Consider the following 16,832-nt stretch of genomic DNA (forward strand, 5'->3'; position numbering starts at 1 on the left):
ATCCTCAACAGCGTCTGTCCCGAAAGCTCAGTGCAACCTCCCCTGCCCGCCATCAGAGGTTCATTAGTGCCATAAAATTACTTAGAAAGTGATTTTCCTAATTTGACTGCTTGCAACCAAGGACATGAGGATTCGTCTCCCGCCGAAGCAGGGGACTTGGGGCTTTCCTGTATTAAAGAGAAATGAGTATCTAGACTCCCGCCGGGGCGGGAGGCTGGCCCTGCCCCCACCCCGAGTGTGCTGCCCGGGGACGGGAGCGGAGGACGCCAAGCGGCAGTGACGCCGCGGTGACCCGGGCAGGTGTCCCACACCACCCTCGGGGTGGACTTTGTTATCCTGGTGATGGCTGCCCACCCTGTAGATGAGGGCGCTGAGGCACGGGGGCAGAGAAGCCGCTGCAGCGCCCACTGTCAGGAGGGGTCTCTGCTAAGGGACCCCCAGCCCTGGCCACACCTCGGCGTCCCTGCCGTCCCCTCCCGCGCAGCCCCGCCTGCCCCCGGCCCCTGCTTGTCACCGATGGGAGGAAGCCTGCCCGCCACCTCGCCCGCCTGAGCCCAAGGCACAGCACCCAGCTGGTTGCCTTTGGCACCTCTCCCGCCCTCACTGGCCAGTCTCAGCTGAGCCGCCGTCCTCCCGCCCTCCCCTGGGCTTGGGTGCATTTGTTTCTTCCCTCCTCCCCTCAAGACACCTGGGTTGAGCGTCTGCTCTGCACCAGTCACCGCCCTTCACGGCAGGCTGGAAAGGAATCAAACAGCCAAGGCCCCTGCCCCGGGGGTGCGTAGCGTCCCTGTGGGGGTGGTGAGCGCTGCGGAGGAGTTTGCTTGGCGTGGCGGGAAGGCCTCCCCACCTCACCCTGACACCGGAGCGGCCCTGACACACACGCACACACAGGGAGCGGCCCTTGCCGGGGGGCCCACGTGTGTCGTGTGTCGGGAACAGTGCGGGGGTGGTAAGTGAGCCTCTAACTCTGGTTCCCAGTAGAGTGGTGGAGGGCTGGGAGGAAGGGGCACCTGCCTGCACCCTGGTCTCCAGGATGCCCAGGCTTGCCTGGGTCGGGCGGGACCCCACCTGCCAAACCAGCCAGGGTGGCCCCCGTACACACATATGCACGAGGCATGGTTAGCTGATGGGCATGACTGCCTCAAGGGGGTTTCTGGAAATGAACTCTGAGCTGTTGGCTGGGCTGCAGAGAGCCTGCCAATCTCACATCAGCTGCCCGCAGCACCAGCCCCGGGTCGCAGGGACCTCCACACCTCGCGTTCCTGGCGCAAGTGGGCGAATAAGACGTGTCAAGGCCCAGCTGGCGCCCTGCCCCAGGGCCACGGAGGGGGCTGCTGCGGCCTGTGGCGCGCCCCTGGCTTGTCCCTTCCCCTCGGAGCCTGGGCAGTAGGGCAGAGTTAAAACTAGCAGCTGGCGTGGCCCAGACAGAGCCGACACGAGGGCTGGTAGGGCCCAGGCTGGCGCTGTGCCCAGCCAGCTGTTGCCGAGGACGTCTGTCTGGAGGGGCGGGGAGGGGGGCCGCCGGGGCTCATTGTCGAGGAAACACCTCGACGTCTGGGGGTCACGGGAGGCTCCTTTCCTCCCCGTTCTGGGGCTTGGTGCCAGCTCGTGGTTGGTGGCCTCAGTTCCTCTGACGTGGGCCTCCCCCGGCGGGCTGGTTGGGCTTCCTCCAGCGTGGTGGCTGGTTACCAGGGTCCCGAGAGCTTGGAGGAAGCAGCAGTGACGGTGTGGCCTCAGCTCCGGGTGCATGGCGTGGCTTCCTGAGGCTGTGTCGTCGTAAGCACCCCTTAGGCTCGTGGGGAGAGGCTGTGGATGCCTCCCTTCTCTGGTCAGAGTGTCAGCACCTCACGAGAGGGGTGCAGGCACCTGGGCAGCCTGGGGAAGCACAGGCCGCTCACTAACCGGAGCCCTTCCCCACTCTGACGAGGCCTCTCACACTCAGGGGCGCAGCGGCTTCCGCTGGGGAAGTCAGCCGTGCACGCGCGTGTGACAGCTGGCATCAGCCCGCGCGCAGCCCTGTGAGGTGCGGCGGTGGCCAAGGCCAGCTGCGCTCTAGCCACGACGGCAGGGCCGTGTCCCGTGCCCCGCGTGTGCACACGCCCGCCGCCCTGTGGCTCCTGCCGGCCCTCCTCCCGGACGTGCTCGTCGGGGCTCCCGGCTCCACACTCAGCTTTCTGCCCCGCCACCCTCTCTGGCAGGAGCGAGCGGCACAGCCCTGCCTTCTGGGAGCCCCGGTCTGGGGCTCGGGAGGGCAGAGCAGGTGGCCCCCGGGGACGGGGTACCTGGTTGGCCGCCTGCAGGTCGCTTGCTAGCTTTGCCCGTAAGCCAGGGGCGATCGTGGCTGAGATGAGGTGCAGCACGTGGCGGGGGACTCGGCTCTCGTGAGCCTTCAGGGGCGGGAGGGCCGGTGGACGCGAGCGGCAGAGTCCTGCTGGCTGGCAGAGGCACCCGGGGTGCCCCTGGGCCGTCCTGAGGCCTGCCTGCCCCCGTGCCCACCGCGGGAGCGGCTCAGCGCCCTCAGCCCCTGCGGCGCCCCCTGCGCGCTCTGGCGGCCCGGGCCTCCGCTAACCCGCCCCGCTGCCCCCCTCGCAGCCCGCGGCAGGCTCCGTCTTCATGAGGCGGGTTTACAACATCCGTTACCCTGCTTCTCGGGCCACTTCCGAGCAGCCGTAATTTGTACAAAAGCAATAAAAGTCCATCAGGCTCTCCCTGGAGCTGGGAACTGCATCCTCGTCCCACCTCCGAGCACAGGACAGTCCTCAGCCGCCCGCTGGGAAGGGGTCGCCAGGGACGGCGGGTGTGTGGTGGGCAGTGTCCTCACCTGTGAGGCAACCCCAGCCCGTGCCCAGCCGGCCTTCTGTCAGGAGGCACCGTCTGCCCATACATCCATCCGTCTGTTCGTCCATCCTTCCATCGTCTGTCCTTCACTTGGCCCGCCTCTCAGGGTCCTGGGGTGCAGCTGTGCCCCACGCTCGACCAGGCAGAGGACACGGAAGTCCTTCCCTGTGGGTTGATGGAGAGCCTGTGTCCCGCTGCCCCTGTCATCCGGCACCTCTCCTGGCCTGGCTTGGGGCAGGGGGGTCAGCACCGCCTCCTCGACCAGTTGTGAGGGGTTCTGAATGAGGCATGTGGGTACATCCATGGCTGTTATTCCCAGGGAAGCAGACCGTGATGTGTTCGCCTTGGGAGCCAGGGCCAGGAAGGGAGAGCGCCCAGGACAGCTGGACCGTTCTTCGTCGCTGACCTGGGTCGGTGGATGTGGCACCAGGAACGGAATGGCCCTCAGGGCCTCTGCTCAGCTTCCTGTGAGCGGGCACTGGGTGGGGGGGCCTCTCTAGGCAGGGGGCAGCAGGTTCTTCCTAAGAGGGGTCTAGGCCCCAGATAGAGAGGGACAGAGTGATAAATAAGAGAAGCAGGTGACCTGCACGGTGCTGTAGGCGTAGGTGGTGCAGGCACAGGGGTGCTGGTATGGGGGGTGGGTGCTAGCTTTACACGGGGTGCTGGTGTAGGAGGAGCGATCAAGGGCTCGGGATTTTACCGGCACGAGCGGCCCCGAGTGGAGCCGTGTGCATCTGACAGGTCTGCCTGCCGGGGCTTCCCATGGGCGCACTCTGAGCCCGTCTGTCTATGGCCATCCTCTGCAGGCAGCCGGGTCCTTGGCCCCTGACTCTGCTGTCCCGCACAGAGGTCAGCCTGCCGGGGCACGGGGTGTACAGCAGGCAGGCCAGGGCAGCGTGCCCTTCCCCTGAGGGCTCCAGCGTCTGGGCCCCTCCGGGGTCCTGGGGACCCGGCCTCCCGGCCAGGAAACCTCCTGCAGCCACCCTCTGTCCGGCCAGACGCTGGGGTGGGAGAAGGAGGCGTCCCGTGCTCCCCGGGGGTCCCTGGCCCAACCTCTTGGCCCTGAGCCCGCATCGTTCCCTCCGCCCCGCCGCTGTGTGCTGCTTGCCCTCTCATGAAGCAGCGCCCCAGCGTGTGCTGCGGGGAGGCCGTCTCAGAGCCCCCACGGGTCACAGTCAGGTTGGGGTGGCACAGACCTGGACAGCCACCTGCCTCTGGGAGCCCTGGGCCCCCCAGGCCCCTTGTCCTCTGGGCGCTTGACCCGGCAGGACGGCTTGGCCCTCCGGGTTGGTGAATATTCTGGCTCCTAGCTCTGCTGTATCAGGAACACGCTGGAGCCACCTCCAGGAAGGTCAAGTGTGGCCCCCAGGTGTCGATCAGGGGAGGAGCAGGGATGGCAGAGCCAGAGGCCACTAGCCCCTGCCCGCCTGGAGGCTGCACTGCCAGTCCGAGGTCCTGCGAAGCCTTAGGGGCTGAGCGGCCCGCTGGGCAGGGCCTAGCAGGGTCTCAGGTCGGGAGAGGAGGTGAAGCCGCCGGGCTGGGTGCCACCTGGTGCCCCGGTCTTCTCATCTGTAAGACAGTGGAGCCCCGGGACCCGCCCCACAGGGCTGCGGGGAGAAGCCGCGAGCCTGCCAGGCGCCTGCTCTTACTCTCTGCGTGTGGCGGGTCGCTGTCACACTCCACGTGTCTGCCGAGGGCACCACTGAGGCCTGTGGCCTCTGCGCCGCCCGCCCTGGGGGCACAGGATAGCGAGTCTTGGGGTCCCTGCCCTGGTGGGGAGATGGTGGGAGAAAGCAGATACATCAGCGGCAGGTGCTTCCAGAGAGTGCTGGCTGCTGCGGAGGGCATCTGGGGGCAGCATCCCAGGAAGAGCCAGCAGGAAAGTCGGGCCAAGGGCAAATGCAAGCTGGGGTGCAGGTGCGCCAGGGGCCCGAAAGGAGGAAGGGAGGGGCCCGCCAGCCCATGGCTTCAGCAAGGCTCGTCCCAGCTGCCCAAACACATCAGGCGTTGGCAGTCCTCTGGGTGGGTGGCTCCACGGGAGCTCTGGGGAGTGATCAGCAAGCCGGACTGGAGGCTGGGAGGCCCTCTGCTCGCTGGGGGCCTGAAGCTTCAGGCGGGGTTGTCCGGGCCTCGGGTTTGACATGGGTGTCACCCGTCTGTATCTTGTGCTGTTATCTGAGCAAGGGTCGGATTTAGTGGCAAGAGAGCATTCATTCGTGAGGAAACCTCAAGTCTCCGTGGCATCTTGCAACCATCTTTAAAAGGCTCCCCCCACCCCCCATTATTTTATTTCAAACCGCAGCAGACCCACGAAGAGGCATCAGCCCGCTGCAGAGGTAGGAGCTGAGACGCACGCACCAGCCCGCCCAGCGTTACGGAGCCGCTGACGGGAGAACACCCGCAGCTGGCCTTGCGGGGTCAGGCCTTCAGGGGGCCTTGGATCTGGGCCCCCCTTGGGCACTTAGCAGGCACTGCCAGGAGAAGCTACCCCGGACACCGTACCAGCCCCTGCCCTGCAGGCGCCTCCATCCGGCTGCCGAGCCCCTGGCCTCCGTACGGGGTCCCTCCCCTCCCCTGCTCTCCATGTGGAAGGCTCTGGGACATTCTAGAAACCACCGGCCCCCAGAGCTGTCTTGTCGTATCCCACTGCTTTGTGCACTCAGCTCTGGGCGTTCGGCCCCCATAGCTGGGCGGCAGGCCGCAAGGTGGCCTCACTCACACTCCTGGCTCCTGGGTGGGCACAGACCCACCCTCTCCATGGCAGCTCGAGGCCCTCCACGGGGGTCTCCCTGTGGGATAGTGGGGCGGCTCGGGGCTCCCGGGGGGCAAGGCAGCCCTGGGGCTGGCCTGGTGGCACGTGTGCCACTTTCCGTTGGTCGGCTCAGCCACGCCAGCCCAGGTCCGAGGGGAGGGGATGGGCCTCTGCCCTCGATGGGAGGGCGACCGAGAACATGCCCGCTGCGGTGTGGCCGTGCCGCCTCAGGACGCCCCTCGCCAGGCCAGCGAGCTGCTTCTCACTCGTGTGTTTGTCATGGTTGCTAAGTAACCAGTTGCCCTGACTTAGTTGCTTAGGGCAGCAGCGTTCACGATGAGCGTTTCTGAGGGCGGGCATTCAGGGGCGCTTGGCTGCGGACCTCTCCAGAGCGCAGCCTGCGGTGGGGCGGGGGGCGGTGAGGCCCAGCTCTGGGCAGCGTGGTCACTCTGCGGTGGGCTCTGGGAGGGCTCGTGGGGGCCACCACAGCCCCCTCCCCAGGTTCCTCCCCCGCCCCTCTGGACAGGCGGCAGCTTCTACCCCTGGTCCCACTCGTCCCGCCCCTCTCGGCCTGTGGGGCGGCTGCAGAGGGGCGGCTGCAGAGGCGAGATGCGGCGGGCACCCGCCCCTCCTGACCCAGCCTGGGGTGCCAGCAGACCCTGAACAATTCAGGCCCCTGGAGGCCCCTCCCCCCTCGCACGAGCCAAGGACTCTCGTCCAGTCTGGTCCTGTCCCTAGAGCCTGGACGCCGACGCTCTAGGGAACCCCTCAAGGCCACGGCCGCATGTGCCAGGAGCCACGGCTGGAGGGACGGTCATGCTGTGGAGCGGGTGGGTGACAGGCAGGCCGCTGGGAGTGAAATTCAATTATGTGGAACAGGCGGGGCTGCCAGAACCCAGAAGGTTAGGAATTAATGTTAACACCGTTCTGGTTAAGACTTTTTGTGTTGATAAATAATTCATAAGGCAGTTAGCGCTTTGAGCCTGACAACAGGAGAATATATTAATACAGTCGACTCCAAAAAGGTCAGCGGCGGGTGGCAGGGGCCATCTTTTATTCATTCCTGACATGGGATCGTTCATTATTCCAGCCCAGTGAGGGCTGCGGGGAGAGCCGCTGATGAGAAAAGGGAGAGCGGGTTTGGTGTGACCCACCGTCCTGGGTGTGGAGGAAGGACTGGACCCAGCAGGCCCCAGCGAGGCCCCTGAGACGAGCCGAAAGCTGCAGCAAGGCCCCGCCTGTTCCCCTGCAGCTCGGGCGGGGCCGGGGGTGGGCGAGAAGTGGGTCCTAAAGCGGTGACTGCTGGCCGTCCCCAAGTATTTGTGGCGCCCTCGCTGTGGGCCAGGTACCACTCCAGGCCCCAAGGTCAGAGGATTGAAGAGAACCCAGAAATCCCCGCTCTCGAGGAGGCCATGGAGGGAGGGGCAGATGGGAAAGAGGGGAAGCAAGTCAAAGGAGCGTCGTGTCAGCAAAATTGCACGGGATGAAGCAGGAAGGGGAGAGGATGTGGAGGGTGCCCTGAGGCTCGGGGTCCAAGGGTGCCATCCGAGGAGAGGCTCGGAGGAGGGGCCCGGCCTCTCCGGGTACCTGTGGCATTGGCGTTCCTAAGGGGAATAGAGTGCGTGGGACCCTAGCCATCACGTGAGCATTTGTGTGTCAGTGTGTGTGTGTGCTTGGGCATGTGTGCAAGTACGTGTACGGGTGTGTGCGTGTACACGACAACGTGAGTACTCGTGTGTACGTGCAGGTGTAATTACAGTCACAATGTGGCCGGCCAGTGGCGGGGGGATGTCGGGTGAGCTGGTGGCCCGTGAGGCCTGTGGAGATTTGGGGACGTCACGTTTGCCCCGGGAATGAGGCGGGTGTCACTCCTGGCCCTGAGCAGTGATGTGGCTGCCGCTCTGTTGCCAGGAGCTGCTGGTGGGGACAGATGAGGCATAGAGCGGAGGATGGGGGCTGCAGAGATAGACACGTTTGGCCCGTCTGGAGGCAGCAGATTTGCTGCGCGGAGGGCTCAGGGAGGGCTCCCCGGAAGGACGGGGCTGCCCTCCGCGCCCCCTGTCCCCGCATCCTGCATCGCCCCTCACGGTGGGACCACATAACCCCAGCACAGAATTAGAAAGCAGAGAGTTCGGCCCTTGGTGAAACTGACGGGAAGAGAAGTTGCTGGGGGAAAATGACTCGTTCATGATGTGAGTGCCAGGCCTGAGTCCTGGCGTGGATGCGCAGAGCAGAGGCCATGGGGCGTTTGCAGTGCGTCCTCGTCGCTCTTGGAAAAGTTACCCACGAGGAGATGCCCCAGTTCTCCTTGGTATCTGTGGGAGCTGCACCGGGATAAAATGAAAAGTAACTTTGTGTTTTTCGTAACAGGGTCAAGGCTCTGGTGATACTGAGCAGGGTGTCAGCTTTGTGAACTTTGTCTAACAGAACATTCCAGAATTATGTGAGGTGCTAGGCAATGCTGTGGGTACGGCCCCCAGCACAGGCAGAGCCCCACTCTGTGTGACACCCAAAGCACCCTCTGGATACCGACCCTCGAGACCTCATGAGGGGAGGAGGAGGGTGGGAGCGGCCAGTTGTCAGGGCCTAAGTCATCCAAATGCTCATTCATTCATTCCCTGCCCGTGCTGTCCGGGGTCTGTGTGTACCCCCCGAGTCATTCATTCGTTCGTTCCCTGCCCGTGCTGTCCGGGGTCTGTGTGTACCCCCCAAGTCATTCATTCGTTCGTTCCCTGCCCGTGCTGTCCGGGGTCTGTGTGTACCCCCCGAGTCATTCATTCGTTCGTTCCCTGCCCGTGCTGTCCGGGGTCTGTGTGTACCCCCCGAGTCATTCATTCGTTCGTTCCCTGCCCGTGCTGTCCGGGGTCTGTGTGTACCCCCCGAGTCATTCATTCGTTCGTTCCCTGCCCGTGCTGTCTGGGGTCTGTGTGTACCCCCCGAGTCATTCATTCGTTCGTTCCCTGCCCGTGCTGTCCGGGGTCTGTGTGTACCCCCCGAGTCATTCATTCATTCACTCCCTACCCCTTGCTGTCCCGGGGCTGTGTGTACCCCCCGAGTCATTCAGTCAGTCACTCATTCCCTGCCCGCGCTAGACTGCAGGAATGAGATCTTTGTACTTTTTTTTTTTTTTTGGCCTTGCCGCGTGGCATGTGGGATCTTATTTCCCCGACCAGGGATTGAACCCGTACCCCCTGCATTGGGAGCGCGGTGTCTTAACTCCTGGACCACCAGGGAAGTCCCAGAATGAGATCTTTGTTCTCAGGGAACTTGGGTTTCACTGGAAGGAGGCTGATGATAAACAAATTAGCAACTAACTGAAGATGGCTGCAGGGCGAGGTCGGGACTGCATAGGCAGCTGTGGAGGACTGCACCCGAGCCCAGCTCAGGGAAGGGTAGGGAAGGCCAGCCTGGCAGGGGAGTGGGGGGCGGGGCAGCAGGCCAGTCGCACAGGCCAGGCGTGGGAAGGCCTGGAATTCTGTTCCAGGTCCCCCTGAGGTTGGCGGGTTGGGAGGGGCGGCTTTTGCTGTGCCCGCCTCCCCTCTCACTGGGCACCGGCTCCACCCCAGACTCTCCCCACTGAAGACAGACCACACGCTGGCCGCTTGGAAGCCGCGGTGTCCACAGCGACAGCTCAGACTTGGGGCCTGGGATGAAGCCGGGCTGCCAGCAAGACCCGCACCGTGTCCCCGGAGGCTTCCCTCAGAGGCAGCTCTCAGCCGCGTCTGAAAGTGCAGGAGGGGCCCCAGCCCCCCACCCCACCGGCTCTCAGGCCCCGCGAAACCCTCGGCCAGGCTGCAGGGCCATCTCTTCTCAGCCAGGCTTGGCGCCGCTGTGGCCCCCAGGGCTCCACCCACTGCCACCTCTGGCTCCAGCTCCTGGCCGGCGAGGCACAGGCGCTCAGGCAGGAGCGGGGAAAGGGGAACGGGCTGCGGGGCTCAGTCCTCCTGGCCCGGAGGGGCCCGGGGCAGGCAGGTGGGCCGTGTGGGCTGAGCGCCTGGCCCAGGCGGACTCGGGCCCCTCTGTCCCCGCTGCGCCCACCCCATGACGGATGGCGTCCCCACAGCGCATCCCTGCTCGGTGGTCTCCCCACCTTCTCTCTGCTCACAGAGGCAGTCGGCGCCCGGCTGTTAGGATGCAGCAACTTAATTGCTCGTTAATTGAGCAATTAGTGCTTTGTTTCGCTTTAAAGCCTAAACACTCACAAAAAGTGACTTAGCTGATTAAACAAGAGTGGGATTTTCAGGGTCCGCCATCCAGGCATCACGCCTAGCTAACCAGGGCCGACTGTGACTTCCTGGGCCGAGGGGGCCAGGGGCTCTTTGAGGGGCAGTACTGGGACCTCAGTCCAGTCTTGGCCACCACGAGGGAGTCGCTGGCGTGGGGCCCTGACGACATGGGCCAGGTTAAGACTGTGGGTTCTGGAGCCCTGCTCACCCACCCTCCAGCCATGCCCTAGGAGGACTCCCAACCGCTCTGCCTCAGTTTCCCCGTCCATAAGCAGGTAGATCTGTGGCGGGGCCTAGTGAAGTGTGTGGAAGCAAGCCCAGTGAGCAAACACAGCATCAGCCCCGTGCCCTGTGGTTTTCTGGGCCTCTGCCTCTCTTCTGCGCCCACTCCTGCCAGCCCTGCGGTCCCAGGGCTTGCCTGGGGTTCTAGGGCAGGTGGACAGTGGCACAGGGCCATTTGGGGCCTGGACCCAGCTCACGGCCCCTGCTCAGTGGCCATGTGGCCGCAAATAAATCCCTTTAACCTTTGAGCCTCTGCTTTCTCATCTGTGAAGTGGGCTTATGCCACGGTGAGCACTGGTGGCTGCGGCCGCCCTTGAAAGGAGGTTGGTGCCAGCCTTCTCCAGCCGTGTGCCCAACTCCCAGCACTTCAGAGCCGGTCACCCGACAACCCGATGGGCACCCCATTCCACAGATGAGACAGTGGAGGCCCCAGCACTGCCCTCCTGGCACCCCCGCCCCCGAGGGCCCCCAGGGTCTACTTCTGACAGGCAGGGGGTGCCTGGCTGAAACCCTCAGCCGCGGTGCTCCTTTACACGTTGGAGGTGCGCATATGAGGATGAGAAGTGGCCCTCCCACTGCAGAGCGTAACCAGACAGCGCTGCCTCTTCCCAGGCTGCCCACTGCCCAGCAGGGGTTCACAGCTCCTCATCTGGCTCTGCATTTTAGCTGAATCGCTTAATTGGCATGTGTTCTACATCCCCATAGAGCGTTTGCAGCAGAAACGAAGGTGACACTTCCGCCCGGGCTGGGGTCCCTCTGCTCCCCAGACAGTGACGCCCCTCTCTTGTCCCCCAGTTCTTCCAAAGCGGCTCCAAAAAGCAGAGTGTTTAATAAGCTGGAGCTGATGTGCAGGCCAAGGGCGGGAGCCCCGAGCGCAGGCACGGACTGTCCACACAGCCACCGCTCCTGGGCCCACGTGGCCCCGTGGCAGGTCGCCTTACTGTTCGGGTGCCACACCCTAGTGGGACATCTGGCAGGACACGCTAGGGTAGAGCGGCCCTGGACAGGGTGCCAGGTGCTCATGTGTGAGATGCCTCGGAGCACGACTCCCAGGTCCTGGCGCACACGTGAGCCACGAGAACATGCCCAGCGAGCGCTGCCCACGCCGAGGACTGGTGCCACCTGGGCTTCCCCGGGCGTCCCCGGCACACCTCCGGCCACGTGGCTGCGACCCAGGGCAGGGGTCAGCACCGGCTGCCCAGCAGCTGCCACGCTCAGGTGGCCTGAACAGAACGTCCTGTCACCTTCCGCTCACGCGCAGACCGCGGATCCCGCCTACTTTTTCAGTTTGCAGCTGCTCAGGCCTTTGCAGGTGACGGTGCCCACTGGGAGCCCGGCCCAGGCCGGGGGGAGGGACCGGCCCTCCTCGGCCCCCAGTAGCTCTGCAGGCTGGGCAGGGGCCGGCCCACCCCAGCCTCCAAGCGCCAGGCCACACTGACCCTGAGCCTGCTGGACCCCTGGGTGGAGGGGGGGCCGCCTGCGTGAGAAGAAGGGCCGGGGCGGTTTCACACCTCCTTCCAGCAGCCCCCCAGCAGCCCCCCAGCCGCCCCTCGGCCTGTGTCCCCGTCGCACAGTGGAGACTCCGCAGCGATCAGGAGGGACGCCCCCGCCCCAGGGGTGACTTTGGCCCAGCCCTGGGTGCTGGAACGTCTGCTGGGGGCACAGGCTCGGCAGCAGGGCTCCCTGCCCATGAATTTTTCATGCCTTTGTCTGGGGAGTGGGAGAGGCAGCCTTCCTCAGCGCTGCTGTGACGCAGCGGTAATTAACGTTCGCTCTGAGAGCAGAACGAGGCCTGCCTCTGCGGCTGCTAAACAGCTGTGTCAATTTGTGGAGGCCCGTGAGCCGCCCTCGCCCCAAGCAAGTAGCTGCCCAGGTTTCTGGAAGGGTCTCGGTGACGGAGGCCAAGCTCTCCAGACCTGCTGTGCAGGTGCCCCCAGGGAAGCAGGCATTGTCCGGCAACAGTGTCTGTGCCCAGGCCCGTGGATGGCTCAGGTGCCTCCAAGGGCTGGTCGGGTGATACGGAAGAAGGGGCCGGGGCACATCACGGTGACGGCGAAGGTGACAGTGGTGATGATGAAGATGACGGTGATGATGGGGGTGACACTGAGGAAGGTGGAGGTGACGACGACAGCGGCTCACGCTTGTGAAGCCCAGACTGCCAACCAGCTGGTGCTCTGAGCTCTCCACCCACACTGACTAATTTAACCCCAAGCCACCGCAGCTCGGAGGCCCCCCGTCTTGGCAGACGAAGAACTGAGGCTCAGAGAGGTGAAACGAGCAGCCAACATTACCGAGAGTGAAGGCAGGACGGAGCCCCGGGCTCCAGGACCCGCCGGGGGGCTACGTCCCCAGCATGCGACAAGGGCCAGCACTCAGGCCCTGGACGTCAGGAGAGGCGGGGAGGGGGCCCAGCGGAGCCCTGCCTGGCACTGGGCAGGGCTGTATGTGGGCATGTTGTTCCACAGGGTCTCATGAGAGATCTCCAGATTTTTAAATATTGGCAGCGAATTTTCTTTTTTGTTGTTGTTTTTTTGCGGTACGCGGGCCTCTCACCGCTGTGGCCTCTCCCGTTGCGGAGCACAGGCTCCGGACGCGCAGGCTCAGCGACCGTGGCTCACGGGCCCAGCCGCTCCGCGGCACGTGGGATCTTCCCGGACCGGGGCACGAACCCGCGTCCCCTGCATCGGCAGGCGGACTCCCAACCACTGCGCCAACTGGGAAGCTGGCAGCGAATTTTTTTTTGAAAATTAGGCCAGTTAGGCCAAGCAAAGCCTCATCCAGCTCATGGCTTCTCACGCTGTGTCTCAAGGCCACGTCCACCCATGGATGGGTCCCTCGTCACATCACATCCGTGAACGACACGCAGTTAAGCCTTGGGCGTCCCCACGTCACATCTGTTAGCGTGAGTGACACGGTGGCCGGGGACGTGGAACAGCTGAGCTTTGGGGCTTTGGGATGCGGGACCCTGAGCTCACATCTGCCTCTGACCTACACGGGGTGGTCTTGAGCTCCCAGCGGGGTGCCTCTCCCCAGCCACTCATTCAGAGTCACCTGGCCCAGGCTTCAGGCTGACGGGGTCTGAGGTCCCTTGAATGAGCTGAGACGCACTCAGGACTGGAACCCTCTGGGCTGACTGAAGGATGGGCAGAGGGGCTGGTCCCGGATGAGTAGTCCTACTGGTTCATTGTTTGCTGGCTCGACCAGGCTGGGAGGAACTGGTAGGCAAGTAGAGGGGTATGCTGCCTCCTGAGCGGGATTGGAGCTGGGGGCGAGCAGGGAAGGGTAGAGTTGATACTGGGCTCTCATCTGGGCCAAGGAGTGCTCCCTTCCTGGTCACCAGCCATCAGGGTCAGGCAAGAGCTGGCACTTCCAGGGCTGAGAGACACCTCCCTGAAACTCTCAGGTTTGGGCCTTCAGCCATTCCAAAGGGGAAACCCTCATTCTTGGCCTAGTTGGAAGACAGTAATAATATTGAGTGATGATGGTGGTGGTGGTGGCAGTGGTGGTGAAAATACAACCACACGGTGTACCATGATGAGGACACACCCGGCACTGTCCTAGTGCTTTGCATGTATTCACTCATATAAGCTGTACAACGATCCTGTAGGTGGGCTGTTGGCTCTGTTTTACAGAAGCGTAACTGAGGCACAGAGAGGTCGTGGTACTTTCCCAGGGCTGCACAGCATCAGAGCAGGCGTCTGCTCCAGAGCCCATGTCTTGGGCTCCCACCATACCCAGCACATCCCTTGGGGCCTAGGGGCTGTCGCCTGCTCTGTGGACTCCCCGCCTAGACCCGCACCCACACCAGGATGACGCCCTCCAGGACCCGCCCAGCCCAGCACAGCCCCGTGAAGGTCGCCCCACTCAGGCAGCTCCCACAAGACAGATGGGGCTCTTTTTCTCTCTTTGTCCTGATTAATTGCCTCATTCAATCCCGACTCTATTGCGGCTCAACGTTAATTCAGTGGGACTTAATAACGTCAATTCATTTGCACTGCAGCCTGAAAACGGTGAGCTGTTTGCTTAATTATAGGCTCCGTGGCCTCGCTGGAAAGCACCCTCACCCCCTCCTCCATGTCAGATCATTTAGCTGTCACCAGTGGCACCGTCCGAAAGCGCAGAAAGGATGAAACCGGGCCTGGGGTGGAGCAGGGCCAGGCCTAGGGGTGCTTCCAGGCTGCCCAAGGGACAGGTGTGCTGCGCCCGAGGCCCGGCCCCCTGACGGTCTGGTGGGATTGCAGTTTCCACCTCAAGGGCTAGTTAGGCATAAAGAGGCCTGATTGGGGGTGTCTGGCAGCTCGGCTAATTCTACAGCATCAGAGGGGTTCCTGTCCCCCACAGCCCCCCTCCAGGCCGCGCTCCCATAGGCCACGAGCCCCCAGTTCCCCCTACCCCTCCCTCCTGGCACAGAGAGCGTCCCGAAGTGCCGGTCATGTGGCCGCACGACAAAGCTCAGTCCAAGCTCGCTGCGCAGTGAAGCTTTGCACGTTCTGGCCACTCGCCTTTCCAGCCTCATCTCCCACCTCCCCTTCTCGCCTTCCTGCTCTGTCTCTGGGTTTCAGCCACCCTGCCAGAGCCAGCCAGCCATGAGGGCTGGACCTGGCCTCTCACCGTGGTTGTACAGCCAGGAGACTGGGCCCGTGGTCCCTTCTGCCATGTGTGAAGGGACACCCACCCTGGAGGTCTTGGGCCAGGCCCTGCAGGGTGCGGTGCGAGGTCGGGGGCCAGAGGGTCCGCGGGGCTGCTGTCAGCCTCAGGAAGCTCCCCCCTGTCCCCAGGGTCACTCTCCGCCTGATAAAGCACACGCAGGCCGCCACAACGCGGCGAACTCTGTCGTTGGACCCACCCCGGCCCTCGCCCCAGGGCGGATCGCAGAACGGGTCTGGTGGAGGGCCCCACAGAAAGAGCACGTGTCTGGAGCACCTCCTCATGTCTGCCTGGGGCCCATCACCCTCCTGTGCGTCCCGGGGAGATTTATTTTCAGCAACATAATTCACTTGACATAAACGTGTCACAATTACAGTTGCTGGGGAGAGATTCTTTATGGTGTATATTCTTTTAGGGGGGAAATTGCTGTGGTTTCTTTTTAAAGCTCTGCTCGCTGAAAATGGAAAGCAAGGATTTGTTTGCACGATTTTCACAATCTTCCCTTAACCAGCTGCGCTACCACGTGGGGCGGATTCTGCTGGGGCATCTGCAGGGCGGGCGGGGGAGCAGGTGGCCCCCACCCCGCCAGGCAGCACCTGCAGGACAGGCTGTCCTGACTGCTTGTCTTCCATGGGTCCCAGCCCTCACTGCCCCCCGCCCGCCCTGCGGCCCCTTCAGGCCACCCGAGGCTGGGCCTCTCTGTCTCCCTGCCCAGGCGGTGCCCAAAGTCCCTCCCCTGGGCCCTGGTCCTTCGGCCTCGTAAGCAGCCAGGGGCCCCTCGCATCTCACCGCGGCAACCCCGCTGCCTGGAGAGCTCAGCACCTGGGAGGGAGCCTGAGGGGGCGGGGGGCTGCTCCACGTGTTTCCTGGGGTTACCGGGTAGCTCGGGCCTGCTGGGGCGTGCTGGTGCTGGCCTGCATCTGCCCGGTCACGTGCACTCCTCTGTCTCACCTCTGCCTCGCCTACCCCCACAACTGGCCCCCTGCCCAGGTCCTCGATGGAGCTCCCATCCAGGGCTTGCCTAGGCCCCCAGATCCCTCCCGGCTCCCGGTGCCTGGGCCCCTGGTCCTGCTGGCTGGGGACACCCCCATCCCAGACCTGAGGCCCCGAGTCGGGGCGTGGGGCAGCCAGAGCCGCTTCCTCTGGCCCTCCCCACCAGCCCAGGCCCCTCCCACACTCTCACCTTCTCAGCCCCTAGCACCCAACCTGCCTCTGGGGCGCTGACTCACCTCTCTCTCTCTCTTCCCCCCACTGCAGTGCGACAGCGAGAGCGACGGGGATGACAAGGTAAGCCTTCCACCCCCTCACCTGCCCCTCCTGCTGACCTGGACCCCAGCAGGCAGGGCCCTGGACACCAGGCAGAAAGGTCATGGTTCTCCTGTGGGTTGTGCGGGTGACTGTCGCCTCCCCGACCTGGCTGAGGACCAGATGCGGTAGACGTCCACGCTGGGACCTGGGACGCTGCCCGGGCCCCTTGGGACTGCAGGACCGGGCCTCAGCTCCTGGCCTGTCAGCAGCTGTCTCAGTCCAGGGTTCCCTGGGATGGGGGAGCCGTGGGCAGAGCGGGGGCCACACTCTGTTGCGTTTCCATGCTGGGGGCCGTAAACATCACCCCAAAACAGAGACTTCCGCTAATAGCAACAGCGCCTGGCCCCTCGCAATTCCCTCCTACCCCCCGCTTTTCAGGAACAATGAAGTTTCTACTAACTCGGGATTTATGCAGTGGGAGAGTTAGCACAGGGACAGCCGAGGGGCCTCCCGGAGGTGCCGGCATCCTTCCGCGTTCCTTTCCGCAGCTCCTGCCTTGGCCCTTGGGGTGCAGGAGGCCTTGGTCCTGGCCATCTGCAGGGCCCTGTGTGTCCTGGGGGAAGGGGAGGAGCCCTTGGCTCAGCAGTTACTTGCAGAGCACCTACTGTGTGCTGAGCTCTGTGTGGGCAGGGATGCAGCTGGGGGCGCCACTCGGGACTGGCTCTCAGGGGCAGCGCCCAGCAGCAGCAGGCACAGGCGTGAGACCCAGCGGGTGCAGGCGCCTGGCACTCACCACCCCAAAGCCCTGTGGGGCAGGGACTGTCGCCATCTGATGTAGA

General features: G+C 64.0%; 1 protein-coding gene across 1 annotated transcript in view; it reads left to right on the top strand.

The window, feature by feature from the left end:
- The window catches only part of FBRSL1 (fibrosin like 1), an 82,266-nt gene that overhangs the window by 36,515 nt on the left and 28,919 nt on the right, over positions 1-16,832 (top strand). The window contains exon 5 of the mRNA XM_065889545.1: positions 16,003-16,032. Coding sequence (XP_065745617.1) covers positions 16,003-16,032 — 30 coding nt within the window. The remainder of the gene's footprint in view (positions 1-16,002; positions 16,033-16,832) is intronic.

The sequence above is a fragment of the Phocoena phocoena genome, chromosome 13, assembly GCF_963924675.1.
Source record: "Phocoena phocoena chromosome 13, mPhoPho1.1, whole genome shotgun sequence".
In the NCBI taxonomy this organism is placed as follows: Eukaryota; Metazoa; Chordata; class Mammalia; order Artiodactyla; family Phocoenidae; genus Phocoena; species Phocoena phocoena.